Raw genomic sequence first — 25,643 nt, 5'->3', positions numbered from 1 at the left:
TCTGTGGGCAATTAGTTTAGTGATCACGCCAGCATGCCTTTATACCTCTGGCAGGGCATATTGGGTCCTCTCGATGGGGCGTATACATCGGACTCCACATTTAGCTTATGTGGTTTTGTTATCGGTTATTAGTAGCTCCCACAGATCAGTCAGACTCTCTGCATCGACCATTTATCAGTATATTCAGTATTAAGTTTCAGCATATTATAAATTGGTAATTGCATCCAGTTAGCTCAGAATTCAGTTTATCAAATCAGATTATTATACTTGTTTTTATGCTTGTTCAGTTATGTTTTATTTCAGCTTTGCTCTATCCTACATGCTCAGTATCTTTCAAGTACTGACGCATACGTGCACCACATCTTCTCGTGATGTAGGTTCAGGTTCTCAGCGTCCAGATCACGCATAGATCGATTTTCGATCTCCAGTTCAACAGATTCAGTGGTTAGTCCTCATTCTCCGAGGACAACAGTCATGAGTGTCATTTCAGTCTTTAGTGATTTAGTTTCAGTTTTTGCTAGATTTAGCTAGGGGCTTGTCCCAGTATTTCTAGTCTAGTTTAGAGGCTTATTTCAGACATAGTTAAATTCAGCATAGTATTAAGTTAATATTTCCTTTGTATTAAACTCATCATCATATATATCAGTTTTAGCTTATGGATATTTCCCATCTTTTCAATTTTAATTATGATTTAGCTTCCGTATCAGTTTATTATCTTTAGTATGCTCATGATCATGCCAGCAGGGTTAGCTTGGGATCACTTGTGGTCCTAGGTTCCGTGTCAGCGTCTCGGGAGTAGCTCGGGGCATGACATTGTATAAGAAGGAACTCCTGGGGCAACCTGGAGGCAGTAGAGGCCCATGGGTGAAGTCTGGAACTGTCTGGTCAGCTCAAAATTAAATGTTTCACCTGGCTTTTGATGGTACCTCACTCTTGTAATTATTACATCTCCTTTTCTTCTCTACCAGTATTTCTCATATAGAAGAGAGTTCCAGTTAGAGACCTAAGTAGATTCTGTATATCAATTAGCAGCCATAAAGTCAAATTTTTCTTTTCAAAAATTACTCGTCTATTATTGATAACTGTTCCGACAGCACCAAACTGTTCAAAGAGTACTATGCCTCTTTTCTGTAACTGTGGCTGCACAACACCTCTTTTCGATGATGGCTCCAACAACACCCTGCCACTTTCAGTCACTACTCTGGTAGAACCTGCTGCTATTTCAGCCAGCACACAAGCCATTATTCTGTAAGTTGGCTATGCTACTTACTTAGAGTACAGTGAAGCAGCTCGAGTTCAGAGGTTTGTTAATCTTTTGGTTGGTCATCTATACAATGCAGTACCCCAACAGATGAAGACTTTAACCTACTCTGATGCAGATCATGCTACGAGATTTGAAAACAAGGGTCGTGAGGAACATGCAACCTATGATGTACATAAGAAGGCCAAGACATGGGGATCTTTCGGCGGCGACTTCAGTGCAAATCACAGAGCAGGGAAAGCAACAACAGGGTTCTCAGACAGGGACTGATTCGTATTCAGAGTCTGCATAGAGGCCACATCATAGACAGGGTATTTAGGGACCATCATTCTTATATGGACATCTTAGTCCTATGCAGTAATGCAGATGTACGTCACTGCTCCAATCCTCCAGACTTGCGACAGACCACATGTGGGTCAATGTCGTGTTTTGACTAGTACTTTCGGTGGAGTCCGCAACCTAAATGATGGGGGGAAAGCCAAAAGGACCAAAACAAAGTTTACAAATTCTACTTTAACGCACTAATTTAGTGCGCTATGTAAGAATTGTCTAACACCTAAATTAAAGTATGTCAACCGTCCGTCGCTTGAACTTCAAAAAGAAAAAGTTGATAACATAGGAAAGTTGTGTGCTATAGTCATCCTATTCTTTTGTTCAATTGTAAGTTTTGATGTCTTGTTATGCTTAAGGATATTTTAGTAAGTTATTTCAATTTAAACAAGAAATAAGTTCTTTTTTTTTCATACTATTAAAAAACAATCTGCATAACAAAAATATTTGTATAATCATTTTCTAAGACAAATGAAAATATAAAACTTTGCTTAGGCTTAGAAAAATAACATTCCCTCTAGTTTAATTTAATTGTCTTACTTTTCTTTTTTAAAAATACTTCTTTAATATCTATATTTGGTAATTCTTTAATTACAAAAATATTCTACATGAACTATATAATACCATAAGATTCAACAGACATTGTAGTACCTCACACACAATACATTAAAGGGGAAATTTTTTCAAAAAAAGTTCCTCAAAGTTCAAAATCAAGACCTCTAATTAAAAATTAAGAAATTGTATTCATCTCGCCACAACTTTTTTTGTGGTACAAGTTCATTTACTTAGACAGCCAAATTAAAGACGGTAGTACACATCAAAGTATAGCACTTGAAAAAATGATACTCCATTTGTTATGATGAGAAACATATTAAGCACCCCGAGTTCTTGATAACAAAAATGATACAATCATTGAAATTTAATAATTTTATTGCATTAAGTTGGTAGGTTGAAGAAATTAATATCATAGTGCTTGAAAACTTCTTCATGTAAATTAGTGCTACAAGAAAGCCATATATAAGATGTTTGGGAAGTCCTTTGGCATTGTCGATGGCGCAAAAATATGGCAACTCTGTTAAAGGGAAAAAACGTTCAGTGTACTCTTCATCTTTTTACATTATTAGGTCATACAAAAGATATTTCCAAAGAATGCAAAATAAATAATTTTGAAAACAAATCAGATTAAGTATTATAACAGATAAAAATAAAAACGACTTTGATGGGATAAAATTCTTTACTTTGACAGTATTATATGATTCAGACAAAAAATAAAGAGAGCACAGAACAAAAAGTATGATAACTTGCCTGCCACAATAGTTGTAATAATTTCTTTATTGAGAAATTCATGTGTGCGATGTACCACAAGACAGAGTTGTGGCGAGATGAATCAAAAGGTGTGACGTGATGAATAAGGTCTCTTCACTTTAATTAAAGATCTTGAGTTCAAACTTTGGGAAAGAAAAAACTATTGATAAGGAGTGATTTCCCCTTTAATTTTTTTTTGAAAATCCCCTTCAATTTATTGTATGGTGTACTACAATGAACTTTGAATCTTGTCGTATTAGGTCTTGTAGAATATCGGAGATAAAGTATTACCAAATATATCAATTAAAGAAGTATTTTCTAAAGAGAAAACTAAGACAATTAAATTAAAACAAAGGGGTTATTATTTTCACAAGCATAAGTTAAGTCTTATATTTTCTATTGTCTTTAAAAATGATAATACACATATTTTTGTTAAGTACATTCTTTTAATAATATGAAATTTAAAAATTTAAAAAAAAAAAATTATTTCATGTGTAAATTGAAATAACTTACTAAAATATCTTTAAAAATTTAAGCATGCAAGACATCAAAACTTACAATTAAGCAAAAGAAGAATAGAATGCCTCTAGCACAAATTTCCTACGTTATCAATTTTGTTTTAAAAGAAAAAGTTCAACTCATGGACGGGTGACGGACTTTAACTTTAGGTGTCGGACAATCTTTACATAGTGCACTAAATTAGTATGTTAAAGGTAGAATTTGTGAACTTTATTTTGGGCAATTATTTTAGTCATTTTGGCTTTCTTCCCCATCATTTAGTTTCCAGACTCACTTCTGGTGTGGCCAGTTGGGACATCGCATCAGGGACTACCCTCAATCTCTGAGAAATCTCAGTCAAACTTATGCGCAGTTAGCTTTACCCACCCAGGCTACTCGTAATACTTCAGGTACTGCTAATGTTGTGGTTGACTAAGTTGCTCGAATTCTCCATAAATATTGTCACACACGTGTCAGGTCCTCCAAAAATGCACTACTTTTTAAGGATCTGGCGATATTTTTAAAGAATCCGAGCAACAAGGTGGCTGATGCATTGAGCAGAAAATCTATGGGCAGTTTGCCACATATGGTTCCTGAAAAGAGAGTTGACAAAGAATATTTAGAAACTCAAAGGCACAGGTGTCAGATTTTGAGGGGGAAATTCAAACATTGTTGGATTGTGTTCAAGCCAAGTCTTCACTAGTAAAGCATATAAAGGCCACTCAATATGAGGATGTGCAATTGTGCAACTACTGAGATGAGGTCCAAGTTGATAAAAGTAAGAAGATGATGGTATTCTCGACTAGGTAACCGGCAAGTGTACCAAATGCAGATGGGTTAAGACGAGCTGTTCTTGAGGAAGCTCACAATTCCAGAATCCAGATATACTATACACCCTGGCTCCACTAAGATGTATCGTGACCTGAAATAATTGTTTTGGTGGGAAGGTATGAAGAAAGATATTGCTAACTTTGTTTCTAGCTGTTTGACTTGTCAGCAGGTAAAAATTGAGCATCTGCAACCCACATGATTATTACAGCAGATTGTAATTCCAGAGTGAAAATGGGAAAGCATTACTATGGATTTTGTGATTGGGCTACCACAAACCCTTAAGAGGTTATGATTCTCTGTAATTGTGAACCGACCAACAAAATCCAGCACACGTCTAGCCAGTAAAGACTGCACCTGGTGGAGTGAAATATGCACTATATTAATGAATGAAATTGTCAAACTTCACGGCGTTCCAATATATTTCTCTGATAGAGGGTCACAATTCACTTCACGCTTTTGGAGATCTTTCCAAGAAGCATTGGGGTACACGAGTAAATCTTAGTACTGCATTTCATCCGCAGACAGATGAGCAGTTTGAGCATACTATACAATTTTTTGAGGATATGCTGAGAAACTGCATCCTTGATTTTGGATATCGTTCTCCTATAGGATGGTTTGAAGTTGGAGAGGCTAATGTACTGGGACCAGACAGTACAAGAAGCTATTGACAAGGTCCAGTTAATTAGATAGAGGTTGCTCACAACTATACCATTATGAATTAGTTGTGCATTCCATTACAAGCTCATGGTGCATATTCATAGTACTTTATGAGCTGAAATGCACTTGTATTCTTGTGTGTGTGTGTGTGTGTGTGTGTGTGCGCGCGTGTGTGTGTGTTACATCACATAATATAGGGTCACTTCTCATTTGAATTCATCAAAAAGCCTCTCCACAGTTGGCCCCATTTTCATGTATATGTAATAGAAGTTCAAGAGCTTATCAACTAATCATGGTAGTAAAATTAGGTTACCTCACCTAACTTTTGCTGGAGGGAACCTATGTACTTCTCTTTCAAGGCAGTAAACATCTTCAAATAGGAAAGAAGGCATCATATCCAATTCAAGACCCAAGTGATAATATATCAACATTGGCATAAACTAAGATGATAAATAATACATGGACCTTTGTTTTTCTTCCTTTTTTTTACACCACGTGAAGTTGCAAATTTCCATCAATAGGTTTGTTAAATGGACAGGATACTTCCATTGTTTTTTCCATCTTGATTGCTAAATGGACTTAGACTAATTGCGAGGAACAAGATGATTTAATATGGAATTGAGCCTAGAATGTATATTTGATATCAGCATCCCTAATCCTATCAAAAGCTCAAATCAGCTATATCAGAAAGAAAAGAAATTCAAATTTCTACTATAAACCTGACAAGTGTTTAACAATAAATCACTTCATTACATATAATTCATATTATAAAAATTTATGATGTAGTAATAGCAAATCAAAATGGAAAATCAACAGTAAAAAACATAATTATATGTCATTCAAAGCAAATAAAGGTGGGTGAAATTACTATCATCACTAAGCTTTGAATTTTTGGGTTATTGTAAATAGCAGTATTAGGAGGGTTTACTTTTTAGTTATTTCTCAAGCATATCTATCATTACTGAACCTCAGGCGTATTGCAGTAACATTTGTCTTCTTATTTTCACATTTTCTCGTATCAATGTGACTGAGGAGAAGAAAGCAGGGAAGATTCAACGCTGCGCAGTCAAGTAGGAAGAAAAAAGGTGTGCAAGAAAGTTTGGGGGGATTATACACTGAACTATGGGAGATCAAATGGTAACTAACTCATCCATTAGGAGATGCAAAAGATTTGAAGAATGCTATCCCTTGAACCAACTCCTGAAACAATCTATCTATTGTATCTATATCTTCTATACTTATACTTACTACTTAAAAGCATGAACTCCCTAATTTGAATGTTAAATCAATACAGCCAATCAAAAATACTCAATTTAGTATATCTTCTATATTTTATATTTATATTTATTTATTTATACTATATTAAATGCATACACCTTTTTACATTAAAGGGTTGTGATTTTCGATAAGTTGCGACTTTTTGAAGGGTTGTTACTTTTCCAAAGAGTTGTGACTTTTCCGAAAGGTTCTAACTTTTCTAAAAAGGCACAAAAGCACCTGTCTACTATTTGTTGGCTATAATAGGAGGGGTTTCTACTCATTTTGAAACTACAAATTTTCTAAGTTTTCTATGCTTGTTCTTCCTCCCAAACAACCTCAAGTGTGACTTACAGTCGTTGAGTAAGTTCAAAGTATAGCGGAATATGAGGTATTACACAAGCATGGCTTGGTCAACAAATTGTACCAACCATAATCATTAAGCATACTAGGTTACATAAACAATTAAAAAGATACGCATTGTGAAGATGACGAGGTGTTATTCAATTTCATCTATTCTAAAGTTATTAAGTTAGTATTGTCTCCAATTTTTGGTATGTTTTTTAAGAGAATGCTTATAATTTCTCCCCAAATTCATGTTTCACCTCCTGAAAATAAGGCATATTCTTATGTTCATAATTTGAAAACAAAGAAGTTAATGTTTGGCGATGACAATAAATATCAGTCCAATAGGCTAATCATTCATCAATTTGTACTTGTATTTACCTCTAAGGATTTTCATCAGATACATACTTCAATATTGTTTATATCATTTTAAAACACTAATACTAATTAGCAAGCGATACACGTGCAATGCGCGTGTTTATAAACTAGTAAAGATGAAAGAAAAGGGAGCAAGTACAAACCCAGTTTCAAGAACTGATGTTGGATAAAACCGCTTAAAATCCTCTGCTGACTCATCTGGCCATCCAAGTGTGCTGAAGGGCCACAATGAACTAAATGAAAGGAACAAAGACTTCAATCAGAGGAAGTCAAAAATCAGCAATAAAATAGACCAAATCATATGAAGACTACTAGTGATCTATTACACCAGAAAGCAAAATACTATCAAATCGTAGTTTAATGGCGAAAAATAAGTACAAAATTTCAATAATAATGATTTCAAATGCATAAAATTGAAATAACAATTAAGTAACATCGAGATTTTACAGTAGCAGACAAGAAGAAAAGAAAAAAATAGCTCTATTGCGCAATAGTTACTGTAGTACTGATAAAAGATAAATCAGGAAATATCAGATTAAAGAAAATAGGAAATATGTTAAAAGAATGCCTGAAGCATGTGGTAAGGCAAAGATGATAAATGAGAATGCAAGAGAAAAAGGAAAACCAACAATACTATGTAAACAAAATCGAAAAATGAGAACACAAGTTGGGTGGGGCTTATTTGGTTCTGAGAGAAACAAGACAAGAATAACAATCCGAATAGGCAAATTTAAACCATAAGTATAAAGTCCAGAAACCTTGAAGACACATGGGAGACAGATAGCCATAGCTAAGACATAGCCTTGAATTGTAAATTTGCCTCAAAACATAGAAATCCACATTGTTCAGAAGGATGGATTTTCTATTCTAGATTCATTATATCCAAATAGTTTCATAAGAAAAATACCCAATTGGAGTTTAAGGGGAAAAAACATGTTAAACAAACAACCTTGAAAACCAGGTATCAAGGACATCTGGATCCTGATATATTTCGACATTTTTCCCATACTTCTCTTGGGCTTTTGTGAGAGCTTCTCTGTAATTCCTAGCAACAATATATTCTTCTTCACAGTCTTTACCAGAAACATACCAAACTGGTATTCGGTGTCCCCACCACAATTGTCTGCTTATACACCAATCCTTGATATTAGAGAGCCAGTGCTTATATATCTGCAAAAGCATCAGGAGATATAGGCAGATGAAAACCTAGTAAATTCAGTCAAGGTTAATAGGCATTGAGGCTATTTTCAAGCTTCAATTTTGTGGTGCGACTAAAACTAGATTACCATATACGTGAATACATACAGCGCCAAAGGTTCATTTTCAGAAATACACATTTTAACTTGGTCTACCCGTATACTTTGATGCTAAGAGTATCAACAAGAACTTGTATGTAAGCCTCATATACTGATATATGACCTATAGTGATGTTCTAGTGCTGTTATTCTTAAGAACTCCACAGATGCATCCTCAAACTCTTCACCTACTGGATTACTCCTAATAAAATATTTTTGATGATCAGAAATGATCAATAGAATCAAAAATCTGCAGAAGGCTTAGATGCAAAAGGTGAGTAAGAAGCTAACAGAAACCCAGAGTAATAGATACAAAAGTTTCATAGTTTCAAAAAATAGATATATAAGTTTCAGCAACAATGTTTTCTTCAGTAATATTACAAAGAACTTGGAAAGCAGAGGACTCCTCAAGTTGAATGTGAGGCAACATCTAGCATTTTTAGAAGCCTAAGAAACTCAAACAATGAAAGTAGAAACCGAGAAGAGTGCACAACAAAAGGCTGAAAAGTAAATGATGTTGAACCATATGAAGCAAGACAGTTACCAATATGATTCAGATTTACATACCTTCTCAAACCTTTCGGGCATAATATTCAATTCTCCATTTGAAACTGCTTCAAGTGCCCTCTCAGCCAAAGGCTCCATTGTGACGAACCATTGCTTACTAACTAGAGGTTCTATAATCTGAAAAAAAAAGTAAACTCAGAATAAAGCCAAGATAAAGGAATTATTTATTCTTTATCACTTCCAAAAAAAAAAAAAGAGCCGAACATAAGAGTCACACTTCTCCACCACGCTGGGATCTAGGAACTCGTGAAGTGTGAGTCTCTTTCTTTACAGCCAAGCCCGTCTCCTCGAGATCTGACCAAAGTTTTTTTCTTGCCTCAAACCGGTCAAGGCCACTACACAAGTGGAATAATCATATCTTAAAACAATTTATAATATTTCAAAAGCCAAAAATGCTCCAAATAGGAAGTAGCTTATTGCTTACGCATATAGCCCAGCCACCTCATTTAGAGTCCCGTCTTTATTCATCACATTAAGTATAGGAAGACCAAGCTTGCGAGCAAGGAGGTAATCATTGTGATCATGTCCAGGACTTATCTTCAATACACCAGTTCCAAAGTCTTTGTCGACATACTGTTAGAGATAATGCATCAGCTAAACTTACCTTTGACAATGACAACCTTACGATTTTGAAACTGCAAACTCATGTTTGAACATAAAAAATGTATAGTTAATTATCAAAATATTCTTCACTTTTACAGGAAAAATTTCTCACCCGGGCATTTAAATCATCCACACTGAAAGAGCTAAGCAGTAAATAATAAACCCAGGACATATGAACTCCTTTAGAAACCATTATACAACTATTGTGAGATAGGTTCTCAAAACATCCTCTCGTAAATGTAACCCCGTTCCAGGGTTACATGTGAACTGAAGGCCTTTTTCTTCCTTCCTTTTTCCTTTTAAAAGACCGAAGAAGTTTAAAAAGAAGAGCAGGCCTGGAGCAGACTGCAGACTGCTCCAGATCGAGTGGACTCATCAGGTAGACTCATCAGAATAAGAAAGGGGCCTGAAGGAGAGTAAGCTCAATAAGTTGAAGAGTGAGCCCTAATGCAGAAAGAGAATGCTCAGCAAGCTACAGGGTATGTCTGGAGTAGTGTTAGTGGTTCAATAGGTTGAGTTAAGAGAGGAAGCCCAATCCAACAGAACAGGTAGGAAATATTACAGGCTTACTGAAATTCGGTCCTGATACCGTTGGAAAGAATCTGATTATCTAACCCAGCACTTTAAAACAAGTGGAAGTATCCAGGACACTATAAACCCTTTCGGAAACTATTGTGCAACTTGTGACAAAATGAATACTCTAACACAAGCCATCATACTTTGTAAGACTTGTAGGCATCCAGAAGAAGTACAGGAATGGTAAACATGGAGGAGAGCAGATAGCAGAATAGGTGAGAAAGAATTAACATGAGAAATGGTCAAAGGAGTAAAGCCACTGGTACGAGTCTGGCTTCAGTTCCTGAGTCAAATTTAAAAAAAAACAGTTGATATGTATAGGTTGACTAGATTACAACTCTGTGTCTCATTCCTCTAGGTGACAATTCACCTACCATTAGATATCACTTCATATACTTTCAGCTCTAAGAAAAGTCATCTTGCACAGTCTGACTACAGAAACAGAAACTTTCCCTACCTTATCAGAAATAATTGGCACATGGCGACCAAATGTCAATGGCACAATAGCCTGCTTTCCTATATACTTAGCATAACGTTCATCCTGCAAAACAGCATCAACAATGTATCAACTGCAGATTCGCATGCAAAGGGATTCCATTTTCTCTGCAAATCATTTAAAAGCTATCAATAGAGAACGGTAATACAAGAAACAATAAAAACTACCAACTTCTGTTGAGTTAAATCTTCATAGAAACATGAAGGCATACAATGTGACAAGATAGACAGTAAGCATAACATTCCTTCTGTTGAGTTTTCTTTCACAGTGAATCATTCGGCCAGCACCTAGAAATGTGTGGATGGACATATTAAGGGCACAGATAAGCAAAAAATTTCATCATTCTCAAATAGTTAAAACGTGTGGAGGAAGTAAAGTCTTATGACGCAATATTCGTGAATGGGAAACTCAATCTACAAACTACCACAACCCAAACAATTAGTGAGACAGCACACAATGCTTGGGATACTCAGTACTCACAAGCATGAAATTTAAGGATTCAAGCATGCATTAGTATAGTTTAATCCAAAACCGAGGTAAGAGCAAACTTATTTGGCTCAACATAAACTTCCATCATCACGCACTTAAATGGCATTCATCCTCCAAGGCTTAAATCAATTTGGGTTGAGGCCTACCAGACCTTTTCTATGCCTTCCAAATAAGGCATATACTTATCAAACTAAAAGGCATAGAGGATAAACCAAAAGGCTGGTTCTTTCAAGAATAATTTGATCCATGTCATGTCTAATCATTAACTTTGTCACTAGACTTTCCTCAAACTGATGGACTGTCTCCTTCTCCAAGTTAGCTCAACATTTCAATGTCTGAAATATTGTTAAGGCTAACCATTAGAAAAGAAAAAATTTCAACTGAAGTACTGGACACTACTAAATATCCATTCACTCCGTATTATGGAACTCATACCACTTTTCGGTACCATAGGCAAGTTAGTGCCAGTTAAGTCTTTGATCATCACATGTTTTAAACATTATTATTGTGATTCATATTCACATTTCAGATTTTTCATAAAGTATGTTTAGATGTTCTGAATGCTCATCTCTAAAGCTTCCAAAGTGTTTAGTCTTCCGCTCAGTAGTAAGCCAGGCCAAAAGTTCGTTCGGGACCAGTTTTGGTTCTGGGTACCGGCCACACCTAGGGTATAGGCTCGGTGCGTGACAAAAGCATCCGGGACAAAGAAAGTAGCACCGTGCATGTTTCAGGTGACTACATTCTCATATCCAATTTGTGTAGCACTATGTCATCTTTCTTGTGACTACTTTCTCATATTCGCTTTGCATCGCACCGTGCCATCTTTCTGCTGACTACTTTCTCATATCTAATTTGTGTAGCATCATGTCATCTTTTCGGTGACTACTTTCTCATATTCGATTTGTGTAGCCCCATGCCATCTTTCCAATGACTACTTTCTCATATTCGATTTGCGTAGCACCATGCATCTTCCAAGAACTACTTTCTCATATTTCATTGGTGTAGCATGCATCTTTCCAATAACTACTTTTTCATTACGTAGACTCTGCATCTTTCCGGTGACTATTTTTTCATTGTGTAACACCACGCATTTTCTAGTGACTGCTCCAATGTGATTTACATAGTTTTAATTTTCGTCAATGTTGTGCAAACTCCAACACCATCTCAAGGTTCAGCAAACCCCAGCAACCAAAACCCAACCAGCATCACCGATCACAGATCTCAGACGCTACTAGATCTATGGTTCTAGTGACCACATTGGCATGTGAGCCTGTCTGGCTAATTTTTCAACAACTTGTTCAAAATTGACTAGTCTTTTGACTTTGATATGATTCATATATTTTATACAAGATTTTCAGCACTTCCCAGCGACCACTGCATTGTTTTTTGCAAATCTGAGTTTTCTGACAGTTTCTCTGTTTTAGATTTACTTTTGCCAAAAAGGGGTATATTCAAATATTTGGGCTAGATTACAGTAATACTCTCTCTCGTGGCTAAAATAGCTTTTTTAGCCTTTTTCTATGGTTGCCGTTCGTCATTGGCATTCTAATTAGTTGCACATTAAGAATGTTTTCACCACGATGATCTCGAGGAAAAAATCTATATGGAGAAATCACCTAAGTTTGGTTGCTCGGAGGGAGTCTAGTGGCCTTGTATGTCGATTGCGCAAGTCACTCTATAGTGTGATATAGTTTTCTCGAACTTAGATTGGGAAGTTTAGCACAGTAATTCAGGAGTTTTGCATGACTTGTAGTGGAGCTCATCATTCGGTGTTTTATCGATATTCTGCATTAAATTCAAATTTCATGAGAGGACTACACACATTGAGATTGACTGTCACTTTGTCAGAGTAAAGATACTCCCAGGAGATATTATAACAAAATTTGTGAAGTTGAATGATCAACTTGCAGACATTTTCACCAAATCCCTCACCGGTTTCATAATAATTACATGTGTAACAAGCTAGGTAGATATGACTTGAATACACCAACTTAAGGGGAGTGTTTAGAATGGTAATAGGTACAAGAATAATATATACAATCCCACTTATAATGGGAACATGAATAGTATATAGAATCTTACTTAGAAAAGGATTGTAATTGTAACACCTCAGATCTCATAAGGGAGAAAATCCTAGTCTTTCAGAAAACTAGTGCTAGTACCAAGAACCACCCATGGACCGTAGGTGGGGCCGTGGTTCGCCAGTTCAAGTTCTCATAAGAGTCAAGGTTCCAGTACTTAGCAACGGTTCGTCATTTCATGCACGAGCCATAGGCAGGTCTCGTAGGTGAGTCCCAGACTTAAAGGAATTTCAGGATCGAAAGATACCTATGGTCGTGGTCCACGGTCTGTGAGTGGTGTTCCGTCGTTGGGGTCCAAGATACATTGGTCTCTAATCCCACCCACAGTTGACCAGTATGGTCAGTGATTGGACCTACAGACTGTAGGTCTTGCCATCGGTGATGGTTAGTAGCTACTTACAGGAAAAATGGTTTTTGGGTCAACTTCAAACCGTCATCTTTTAGCACAAAATGAATTAGGTGGCTCATGACCTATCAAATTAAAGATAATTGAATCATCTTTCCAATGCCAACCGAGTTTGCTAAATCCAAGCTCTAAGTAAAAAGTTATGCTCGTTTTAGTGGAGCTCTGTCTGGCAGACCTTGAACCATGACCAGACAGGCAGTGGTTCAAACGGCAGCTCGTCAGTCCCATTGTAGACTGCCTTCGTCAGCTTTTTCGTAAGGGTCATTTTGGTCTTTTCCCTATGCATTAGGCACTTAAACAACGTCATTTGATGTCTAAACTACGTCGTTTACTTAGTCTAAGCCTAATAATCTAGTCAGACATACCCAAAACCCTCATTTCTCTAAAAATCATCCAAGTTAGAACCAAAAAAAAAAGAGAAGAGGCGACCATCTCTTCCAAGATCAAGTAGAAGCATTCTTCAAAGTTCAGCCCCGAAATCCAAAGTATATCTCCGTAGATATCGTCATTTCACTAGTGTGTTTGTTTCATCCACTAGGTCCCTAGAGTTCAGTCAGTTCCTTGATTCCATATAACTTTTTTAGACTTAGGGTTTGACGGTTTGTATCTTGGGAATTGTGGTGATTTCAGCTGCTATAGTATTCATAATCTAAATAACATGTTTTTTTCGAAACATTGCTTAATTCCTTGTATAAAACTTAGAACCCTAGTCTTTATAAATTCCCTTAGATCATGAATTGTTATTATTTTTTATGACAAGGGAAAATCGCAGCCGCTTCTTAGTTCATGAATTATATTTACTAGGTCAGTTAAATAGAAAATCATGTTCCAGATTTCAAATGTCACATTCTCCGTATATAAATATTGCATTCTAAATTAGCATGTCAGTATTTTGAGCTAGTCAGTACTTAGTCCATTTTCGCTTCGTATGCGTTCAGTTGGAAGTAGACTTAGCACCGAGTTGAACTAGGGTTCAACGTACCCTCATTGTCCCACAACTATGTGCCAAAGTTCAGCGTACCCTCATAGTCCCACAACTACATGCCAACATAGGATTATAAGTCTCCTTTATTGAGCATCAGTATTAGTGATCACCCACAATCATGCTCTTATGCCCTTGACAAGGTATATTGGGTCCTCTCGATGGGGTGTATACATCGAACTCCACGTTTAGCTCACGTGGTTTATGTCGATTAATAGTAGCTCCCACAGTAGACTCTTGGTGCATTGACCAGGTTTTTCATCATTTACTTCAATAATCAATTCAGCATGTTATCTTCATGATTAGTATTTGGTTATTGCATTCAGTTTAGTTTTTCAGTTATATTTCAGTATCTACATCTTCGCTCAGATTACATCATTGCTCAGTTATGTATTGTTCAGCTTTAATGTCTTTTATTCAGCTTAGTATTTATATCATGCATGCTCAGTGAACATACTTTGTGCTACATCATTTCATTATGTAGGTTTAGACACTCAGCATCCACATCACTCTTAGATTGATTCTCATTCCGACTTCACCAGCTTTAGTGGTGAGTCCTCATACTTCGAGGACAATAAACATGCTTTTCATTTCATTCTTTATTTCTTGTTTTCAATTTTGCTAGAGTTAGTTGGGGACATGTCCCAGCAACTCAATTCAGCATAGGCTTGAGTTATTAAGTGGTCGTTTCAGTTATCACTAAACTCTTAGTATGTTTTATATATTCAGACTATTTGGGTGTTGTCCCCACACTAGATATTCACTGATTTAGCTTCCGCATAGTTCATGCTTTACTTAGTTATTTTCAGTATGCTTATGATATGCCAGACTCAAGGTTAGCTTGGAGTCACTCGTGATCCTAGGTCCCGTGTTACATCAAGGGGGTAGCCTCGGGGCGTGACACTAATATAGTGTCCTAGTTGGAAAAAGAGTCTAATGTAGTGTCTATAAATAGGGGTCTCATTGTAATAATGTAGATACACAACTCAACAATAATTTTCTCCTATATTTCTCACAAAAACTATTTAAACAGTAAACTCTTCTTATGCGACCTCAAGTTCCTAACACCTAAGCCCCCTTCTTTTTCTCCTTTCATCATCAATTTAACCAAAAATGGAATTTCCTAGTTTCAGCATTACCTTCCCATAAGAATCAATTCCTCGTTGCTTCAAACTTTTGTTACGGCTACTGGCATTTTGAAGACGGACTAAATAAGTAGGAATACCATTCAACACACTGTTGCACCATTGTGAGTCTTCCTCCAAATGACAGGTATTGTCTTTTCCATGGAACTAATTTACTGCTACAGCTATGCCAAGACTCTTTGCCACAACTTATAATCATTCTTTTTGTCCCCTAGTGGTAGGTATAGATAAGTGGTAGGTAACTACTCCACCTTATAACCCAAAATATCTGTTATATCACCAATGTAATAATCTCATTAATACTGAATACGCTACTTCCCAAATCAGGAACATGAATGTCATTTAGGCAAAACGGGGTTGGCAAAAACTAATACACCTTCCATCTTAATTTATACGACACTATACATTTTAGAACATCCAAAATTATAGATACCATTTGATTTGTATATAACTTTACAACTTCCAAGAAATCAATATTCATTAAATTATATTTTTGATAACTGAGATCTTTTTTTCTTAGAAGTTGTGAAAATTATATACAAATCAAATGAATCTAAAATTTTGGATGTTCTATTATTTTGATAATCGAGATTGCCAAATTTTAAACATGTAAGCCTTTAATATTTTTTTCTAATATATATTTTTCTTGATAAATATTTTCTTCTAATATATAAATCAAATTAACTTGTTAAACCCTATATTCAGTCAAATATTGTCATATAAAAAAATTCTCTCTTTTGAAATAACCTATTTTGAATAGATAAAGTCTAGGGAGATATACCTGAGGATTAACAGCAATGGCAGTATCACCAAATAAAGTCTCTGGGCGTGTGGTGGCAATTGTCAAAAAGTCACTCCTACCCCGACAAATTTTAAGAAAAAATAATTAAATAACCAAATTAGAACATTGACAAAAAAAAATTACATTGGTAGTAAGGCAACTAACAGTATAAGCCTTTTATAAGCTACAGCGAATTGCAAATAGCCGAAGCCCAAGAGAAAAGAAAATAAGCACAGAGCTTGGCTGATAAGAAATTTTAAATTTCAACTACAATCAAGGCTCACAGCAAGCAGTTATAAATTGAAAAGCACGCTATCAGCGACCTTAAAAGTGTGTCGACTTTTGTTATATCTGGTGAGCAAATGATACATCAAGCAACACAGCTTTTTCACTTGTGTCAGAGTTAATACCTATTTACAACATAAAGCTCCTAAATCTTTACTGGAATGTTATACAGAAGAGAGCCATTTACACCATAAGGCTCTGAAAAGTTAACTGGAAAATGTTATACAAAAGAGAGCCATTTCATAAAACCTTCTACCAAGTTTAATTGGTTGTGCATGTACTTGTTGTCTGAATGAGGATAATAAGTAGCTAACACTGGTGGTGTAAGCAATAGTTGGTAGGGGAAAGCATAGAAATGGTCGATTTTATAGGAAACTTGTAATTTTGTATGTCTTTCAGAGGGTGTGCCCACCACCCTGTGGGATGTTTGTTTCCAATTCATCATCCCTTGGATGATGAATTCTTAGTGAATACAAAGTTACTCTTATCTCAAAAAAATAAGTTGCTAACACCTAACACCGGTAATGATGTTCCCATGTTGATAGAAGCAAATGACATGAAGTAAGAATAGCATGGAGATGCCCCCAAAAAAGGAGTAACTTGTTTCCGCATTTGCTGTAAAATATTACCTTCAGGAAAATATTTTCCTTAGTTTTAGTCAACCAAACACTAGATAATAATTTTTTGAAATATAAAAATTTTGTTAATATATATTGCGCCAAAACCAAAAGAGGCTTGATCATGCCAATTTCTTTTAAGTGAACTAGCTAGATTTGATTGTGGCTCCAACAAACAAGCAAATCTAGGACATGGAATGAAGCAACTTATGTAAAAGAAAACCCTTCTTAGCAGCAGCAAGACCAAAAGTATAAAGATAATTGAAGCTACTTGAATGGTAGAAGCACCATTTCCATACTACCATTTCAATGATCACTTAAATGAATAGTCACTCCATTTCAGTTTTTGTGATTTCCTTATAAGTTAATTTCAAAAAGAACGACACATTTCTATATTTGAAAAACAATTAACTTTATATTTCTCATTTTACCGTCAATCAAATGTTTGTATAGCCACACAAATGTTTTGATATGCTCAAGGGCACAAGTTTCACAATTTTATAAAAGAGACCACAAGTTTCAAAAGCCTTCATTGCTTTCTTAAGTCTCGTGCCTATTCAAACTATGTCACATAAATTAGAAAGGAGGGAGTAGTTTAAAAACACTAGATTAAAGTAAAGAAGAAAATACAAGTAATTAGCTGCAAGTGCAATGTCTTTACTTTGAACCTCCAGCAACACGATACTTGATGTAATAAAGTGAACCAGGTTCTTCAGAATACTCTACTTCCTGAGGTGGAAAAGCAATCGATTTTAACCAATGAGATTGAACCACTAATTAACAAGAGAAGCATATTTCCAACTGCATAAATTGCATACCAAGTCTGAAACTGCAGTCTGCAAATTAGGAGACCAATTAACCATATAAGAACCTGCAAATTTCCAATGAGAAAGCTAATGAATTTAGGTGAAAATTGACATCCAGAATAATGCTTAGGTTTATTAGCACGTATATTGCAGAAACACTATCAGTAGTTTATGTCCAGTATTTGATTAAATAGGTGCAGCTCAAATGCCATTTCACTCTGAAGGGTTTATCAACAGCTCTACTTATGCTATGTGAAGAGAACCAATGAAAAGTCAGTCCTTAAATTAGATATGCATGTCATCCAGTTTCATGCTTATAAAGGAAGCTCCAAATACTTTTAACTATATGCAGAAGTATTTTACATTTGAGTTCTACAGTGTAGCATTTTCTCTTCTAAGATCAAATAAAATTACAGGAACAGGAATAAATTAAGTTGTCAACATTCAACAAAGAAAGAAATGCTTAACAATTATGTATGCTGCAGAATGTTGAAGCTGTCTCCACAGCTATCCTTTAGCAACAATATCAGGAAAACCTAGTGTAAAGGATTAAACAATTCTTATTGAAACAGTCGAGCAGAAATTTTATGCTCATTTTCATCCAAATACCCCAGATGTTAGCTCCCAACATCCTTCCTTTATCTTTCCTGTAGCCAAGAGAATTTTTTTTCTGTTCGTAAAGTAACTTCATCTTTGATATGATTAACTTCTGGTTGTCATAAAAAAAACAAGATCTATTCAAAAGACGATCCAAAAGGAAATAAAAGGAAAAGCATACTCTATCCCGGAGGAGCTACCATATTCTCTCCCCCACCCACAACCCTCAACCAAAAGAAAAATAGAAAAACCAAAAGCCATAGTATAAAAAGGGACAGTACTACTCTTGGAAAATGAAAATCCAGAAGTTCTCGAGGTAAGTCTACTTTCTTCAAGGCAATAAAGTTCGCCAAAATAGCTCATTTAATAAGAAACAGTCTCTATCTTTTACTTATTAAAAAACATACAAACTTTTGGAAAGGAAGTAGTGTGTACCCTGATATATTAACCCTTTTTCATGAAGCCTTATAAATGCTTCAACTACAGCTCCTGCAACAATTGAATTTTCAAAATTAGACTCCTGTTATACAAATGGATGATATATGTATACATATGATAAACAAGAAATAATGCACATTTCATCACTGGACAAGTATTAGCTCATCTATATCTGGATGCAGGACCAGGTACATTTGGATGCAATAAACTATTATCAAAAAAACAGTATGTAGGATGACAAAGTAAAAGACAAATGAACTGATAAGCCACTTAGAGAAATCATAGCTTTCTATCCTAGAGAGTTGATATTCATATCCTGTAGACAAGTTCGCCCCACAGAGTTGATGGGACTTTTAATGAATGGAAGGTTGTCTTACTACTCAGCTGTTCATCAAGGGTAAAATGTTCTCTTGTCCAATCACAGGAAGCACCGAGTCTCTTTATCTGGTTAGTAATTGTTCCACCATACCTAAGTAATAAAAGAGAATAAAATAGACCTTTCTTCTAACATTGGAATGAAATGTTGAAAAAGCAATGGGAAAGATGGACAATGACAATATATCATTAGAATGAAAAAAAAGATCAAATAAATTAGAAATAGGAGCAGTAGAAAGGACATTATATCATTACAGTCTCTATCATACGGTTATAAAAGCATATCATTTAGGAAAATCGAAAATTTAAAGTAAGATTACTTCAAAATACAGAAAGATGTCATTCCTATTGGAACAATTAAAAAAAGAAAAAGTGTCGCATAAAATTAAACTGACGAAGCATAAGAAAGAAGCTCGTTCATCCAAGAACTAAATTAGTGTCATGTTTCTATTTTTTATTTTATAGATAGAAGGTGTCTTATATATTTCTAATTTTTCTAGGTCTTCAACACAATTTAGAGCATCAAAGCTCAACGCATTGATATATTAACAGAACAGAGAATAATAAGGAAAATTCTATGTTAAAAATTCTCATGCAAAATTTTCCTTTAACTAGTTACTGCTCAATGGTTTCAAAACTTGTGGAAAATATTTTGACTTTTTTCATTTCATTTTTTTTTTAATAAGAAATTAAAATATTCATGTTAGTGGAGAGGAGGTTGTTAGTACAGGGACATTGAATAATAAATGCTAACTAGATTACTCTATCCAACAAGAAAATTGTGGTACTTAATAATCAAAGAAAAAAAAGATCTTGGTACTTTACCTTTTCATGGTATTCGTTATTTTTACTTACTTGTGAGGTTTGCTGATAGCCAGAATGGTAATCATTCAACAAAATATGTTTAATCATTTAAATGAGTAGGTAACAGAACTTTCTGCAATTTTCTGGATGTTTTTAATTAAACTAATGTTATTCCATTAAAAAAAATGAATAGATAAAGTATCATAAGTAGCTTGAGAGATCCGTAAGAAAATTGACATGTAGGTGGAAAAGAATGTCTTTTTTGATCAGTTAGCATATCCAAGAAAAAGCTTTATGACCATAAATTATGTAGCACAGCAGAATTTAATAAATATATAGCTTAAATAAGAAGTAGATTTACTTCTGTTTCCATTCCCATACTCGTTTTGTAAACTCGTCTCTACCCAAATCAGCCCTTTTTACTCCTTCTGTAGCTAGCATTCTCTCCACAACCAACTGGAAAACATAGAAAATAGAAAGAAGAGGTATTCAGTTTGGCAGACCCAAGCAAAATAACAACTTTGATAGTTTAGATCATTCTTAAAAATAAAAAGGACAAATGACACGCAGAGCAAATTACACAACAAGTTAAACTGATAAAGTACTGCCACAAGTTTGAAAAAGAAAAAGGACTAGAAATAACCTGCAGCAGAGAAAGAAACTGTAGACATATTTGAGGAAGTAAATGATGGAACACCTAAGATACACATCAACACTCCGTAACTAATATCAGCATCTGAAGTATCAAGATTTCTCACATTGGTGAACACAGTTCCGTGCACCAAAACAAGCAAAAATAACTTTCATTCTATGAGCATTTGCACAAAGATAATCCTGGAAAACAGCTCAAACTCAACTAGCTCGCAGTGAAAGTTCTTGGATACTCAAAATGGTTCATGAAAGTAAGATTTTTCATCAAAATTGGATGAAACCAAAACGTATAATGGATGGATGGCAAGCAATATAAGATCAACTCTAAAATACAATGTAGTTGAGAAAAGTAGTAAAGTTTTGGATGTAGAGGGAACCTGAGTTGCAATACCAGCATGATCTGTTCCAGGAAGCCAAAGGGTAGGTCTTCCCTTCATACGGTTATATCGTATCATGATATCCTGACAAAGGAGACGACAGAAATGAAGTAATTTAGAAAACCAGGATATATGATGATCACTTTGTAAGCTGAAATATGACAAAGTAATAGACCAACAGTAATCAAGAGTACATTGTGTGATTCCTCCCCGTTAAATTGTGTGATGTGATAATCCAAAAAGACTTCTCTTTTTATCTATGGACTACAACTTTCAAAATCATGTCACTTCACAATAGTTATTTATGTCTGTCTATATTTTACCAGTTGATTTTTGGGCATCTTTGATTGACCTATCCTTAGGGATGTCTTCTAAACAGAGGATGCATTTTTAGAAGGAATTGATTGAAGCATGTTTGGTTAGTTGTAGTGCCATATGCTGAGCTATTGGTATGATACTATAAGATTAGGCAGATGAGTAGCTATAGCACCCGTTGTCTCAATGTGATTATAATTCAACATGTCACATTCTGTCAGCAGTGGACTGATAGCTTTGTTCAGCAAGACATGAACTTGGCTAAATTGCCTGGTGGAGATTGGGGATGTAGCGCCAGCTACTTGCATAACTCGAGCAAAGAAGGTTCATTAATTCAGTTGCATCAGAAAATCAGTTCAAGATGTTTCGTTCATGTTATGCATTGACGCAAAGTTGTTGGCCAACTTAATGAGGTGAAATTGGTAACACAATTTTCTTTCTGAACAATCTGAAATTCAATCGAGAACTGGGACATGTCGGTAAGCCAAGTGGTCAGAGAAGGCGATCTTGCTAAGGTCAAGCAACAATGTAATGATGAGCTGCGAGCCATGTAGTATTAACTTTGAACTAGGCAGGCACGAATCTTGTCAAGGAGCATAGTGAGAAATACCTATTCATGTTAAGAGCTGAGATGAACAGAAAGAAAGAAAGAAAGAAAGAAAGACACTTAACTACCATGTGGGAATAAGTTTGGTGAGGCCAGGGCACCAGGCTAGTGGGGCTGTTGGCACGAGTGTTATGTTTCTACCATCACAGGGTAAAGCAATCTCCAAGAGTAAGCCCTATGCAAAGCTGAGGCCAAGAAAAGGCTGGGCACGCCTGTAGGTCAGGAAACTCATGAGAGAAGACATACAAGCAAGCAAGCTTCCTTATGGGGATTTCAAGTATCTGACTTAGAGAGAGTCAACCACCATATATGTGAGTGTGAGTCAAACCACTTCACGGGGGAGCAAAGGTCCGAATTGGGTCGAACCTCTATATGGTGAGTAAGAATGGTGGGGCGACCCTACTGGAAAGAATACGTGGGAAAACACCGCACACGTCGGCACGTGGAGCGCCTGACACCAATTATCTGGATCTAAGCGTGGTATGTGAGGGCATGTGAGTAACCCTATAGTAGTGGAATTTCAAGGTAGCTTCGCCCAAGGATTTCAATTGTAATGGGTGCCGTGCTACTGGTATATGCACAGTACCCCCAGGAGAGTCACGGAATCGCGGAATGGTAGTGGTTTTGCTGCTTCCTCACAAAAAAGAAGTTCTGATACCCTGTGAAAAAGAATGAGTTTGACAGAAAACTCGGCTGGATTACTCCCTTAAGCTTTTGGAGTTTAAAATAGCCATGTTTACAATGTACTAACAAGGAAAGGGGATCAGTACAAATCGATACCTAATTACAATAGGAGTAAAATAAGCTACCTACTCTATCTTAATCTATGCTACAATATGCACAAAGATTCCAACAGTTACATTAATTGGACAAAATTCGCCTACCTCCAAATCATTTAGGCCTCTTTTTAAAATCCACCTCCAGACATTACTAGAGTAAAAATCAGTGTCCTTCCCATTTTTTGTTTGTGGAGCAGCTATATAAAACTGGAAACTTCTCTTTTAAACTTTCAAACCCCAAACATATATCAGAACGAAACAAGATTTTAGTACCATCCCCAATTTCAGTTTAACATACTGCTTATTATCACCCTGTAGATACTGATAATACTCCAAACTCTGTCTTAATAAGAAGATTGGATTAAAGAAGGAACCTAACTATCTCTCTTACCATAATTTGCATCTATAACCTGTTTACATAAGCTTTAATTGCCATGATTGTATCTCCAAATTTATCATGCAGCTTCAGCTTCCTCATTCCCAGGCCCCCATTTTACTTTTCCTTCATCACTTCCTGCCATTTGGCCACATGAAACTTCCCCTTATCAGCATTTCCTTCCCAGAAAAAGTTATTCCTCGGAGAATTTAGTTTCTTCTCATTTTTGTTAGCATTCTGAGGAGAGAAATTAGATAGGCTGGAATACCATCTTAACCACTATTAACAAATGTAAGTCTTTCCCCAAAAGACAAATGCTGTCTTTTCCATGGAACCAATTTACTGTTGCACTTGTCCAAGACACCTCCCACATCTTCTAGTCATTCTTTTTAGCACCCAGAGCCAATCCTAAATAGCTAAATGCTAGCTGCTCCACTTTACAGCCCCATCACTCCTGGCTTAGTCATTTTCCAGAAATGATTTTTAATAATGCAAAGATAAGACACTGCATCTTTAGTGTAAGCTATTGTGTAATTCAACTTTACTTTTAGCTTTGTGCCCAATAAGAGGAGAATAGAGTAGCAAGTGAGAGCAATACCATACTTACTTGATATATTGAATGATGAACTCGTATAACTCAAGAAAGACATTCAAAAGAATAAGTTGGAGAAGAACAAAAAGAACTATAATAAGAGCATACATAGAATTTCAGTCATTTAATACTTAATGCAACCTCAAGTGTCACAAACATAGCATGGCCCATGTGCAGCGAGCCGGTAACATTAGGTGGTGGCATCGGAATGACAAAAGGATCACTCCCTTTGACAATGTTTGGTTTGAAATATCCTTGAGACTCCCACCTAAATATCAACAATGTCACTTATTAGTATTTTGCAGATAGTGAACAACTAGAAGGTGATCATTCAATCATCATTCTATAGATGCAGAAATGTGACGTCAAATCACATGAGTCACTCCAACTGTAATAAATTGAAGTTAATATTGAATAGCTAAGTATACCAAACACTGTAAGACTTTAAAGTTGAAAAGCTCATAGGTGTTTTAGTTCAAGGTAGAAACAATATGCTTTTTCTACTGAACAGATTTTCTCTATAACCGATATTCAGGGGTGGAGCTAGTAAGGGCTCAAGGGTCATCCGAACCCCTTGGATGGAAAATTACACTGTTTATACATAATTAAACTTTTTTTTATGTATATAACCCTTTACCAACAAAAGCAAAAGGTTTGTCTTCTAGATCGAGCTCGTACTCTCCTATGTGGTTTGTGAGCTATTATGCGGGGATTTTACCATGTGTATGTGGTTGTGAGCTATTGTGCGGGAATTTTACCATGTGTGCACGCACCCAAAGGATAGTGGCTACGGATTTCCCTTGTCATCGTAAAAAATAGTACACGTTGAACCCTCTTCTTATTTTTGAACTACTTAATGAAAATCCTGATTCCACCACTTACATTAGCTTATCAGGCACTCCGGAAATAAAACAAATAAACAAGAATTCAACAAGATAACAAAAATGAACTCGTGGAAATTTCATATTACCATTTATATATACGTTCTTCATTACTGAAATCAAATGACTTTGCAACTTCGGGTGAACTAAAGACACCACTGCCTTCTGCTTCCTCAGAAACTGCATTCATAAAAACATAATTAGGTAGCAGAACCCTAAACCCAATTCAACTCCAATTTCGGTACTATAACTGAAAAGAAGTAGCAAAAGGAGACTTACTGGCGAAAAAGCGATAACCTCTAAGACGAGAACGGGAGAGAGGTAGAGTAGAACGACGACGACTTGCGGAGGAGAAGAGAAGGGGATTGAAACGAAAGCACAATGAATGGCATGAAGAAGAAGAAGATAAGAAAGAGGAAGTGCACACAGCCATTGTAGACACTTCACACCCAGGCGCTACTGGGCACAGCAGTTTCATTCCATTATCCTCCCGCCGAGCAATTTATTCCGTAGGAATCTGTAAAAATTTGTGAAAAATACCAAATGGGAGTCCGAAATTAAAATAAGCCAAAAAAATATAAAAAGTGATCAAAATAAGTTACTATTTTAGAGCCTGTTTGGCTCAACTTAAAAGTTGGTCAAATTGACTTAAAAGCTGGTTTTTGATTTATTTAGCTGTTTGGCAATACCCAAAACAACTTATTTTAAGTTTAAAAATTTTACGCCAAAAGTTAAAAGTTTGGGTATGGGTGCTTTTTTTTTCCAGCTTATAAGTTGTTTTAAGTTGACCACATTTTTACCTTTTGCCCTTAATATTTTTATACAATCTCCAAATTACCCACATAACCCTAACATCTCTT

The 25,643-nt window shown here is 35.8% G+C and overlaps 1 protein-coding gene across 7 annotated transcripts in view; it reads right to left on the bottom strand.

Annotated features, from left to right (window-relative positions):
• LOC101264294 (valine--tRNA ligase, chloroplastic/mitochondrial 2) overlaps window positions 1–25,336 on the bottom strand; it is a 36,788-nt gene extending 11,452 nt beyond the window's left edge. For 3 of the 7 annotated variants that reach the window (XR_738752.4, XR_011213360.1, XM_010315695.4), the window contains exons 1-16: window positions 25,063–25,331; window positions 24,873–24,963; window positions 24,044–24,170; window positions 21,234–21,317; window positions 20,567–20,661; window positions 19,404–19,495; window positions 19,024–19,077; window positions 18,004–18,056; window positions 17,847–17,914; window positions 16,284–16,359; window positions 10,361–10,444; window positions 9,149–9,297; window positions 8,942–9,059; window positions 8,725–8,841; window positions 7,812–8,032; window positions 7,006–7,095 (exon numbers count right to left, since the gene is read on the bottom strand). Coding sequence is in view for 1 of the 7 variants with exons in the window: in XM_010315695.4 (XP_010313997.1) it covers window positions 7,006–7,095; window positions 7,812–8,032; window positions 8,725–8,841; window positions 8,942–9,059; window positions 9,149–9,297; window positions 10,361–10,444; window positions 16,284–16,359; window positions 17,847–17,914; window positions 18,004–18,056; window positions 19,024–19,077; window positions 19,404–19,495; window positions 20,567–20,661; window positions 21,234–21,317; window positions 24,044–24,170; window positions 24,873–24,963; window positions 25,063–25,261 (1,718 nt within the window). In the remaining 6 variants the exon portion in view is untranslated. Of the gene's footprint in view, window positions 1–7,005; window positions 7,096–7,811; window positions 8,033–8,724; window positions 8,842–8,941; window positions 9,060–9,148; window positions 9,298–10,360; window positions 10,445–16,283; window positions 16,360–17,846; window positions 17,915–18,003; window positions 18,057–19,023; window positions 19,078–19,403; window positions 19,496–20,566; window positions 20,662–20,848; window positions 21,318–24,010; window positions 24,171–24,872; window positions 24,964–25,062 lie in introns of all 7 variants that reach the window. The other 4 variants (XR_738753.4, XR_003244496.2, XR_011213361.1 and 1 more) reach the window with 4 other exon arrangements.
• Between the last annotated feature and the right edge of the window lie 307 nt (window positions 25,337–25,643).

This window comes from Solanum lycopersicum, chromosome 12 (assembly GCF_036512215.1).
Source record: "Solanum lycopersicum chromosome 12, SLM_r2.1".
NCBI classification, from domain to species: domain Eukaryota; kingdom Viridiplantae; phylum Streptophyta; class Magnoliopsida; order Solanales; family Solanaceae; genus Solanum; species Solanum lycopersicum.
Note: the sequence above shows the minus strand (reverse complement) of the source record. Positions and strands in the feature narration are given on the sequence as shown.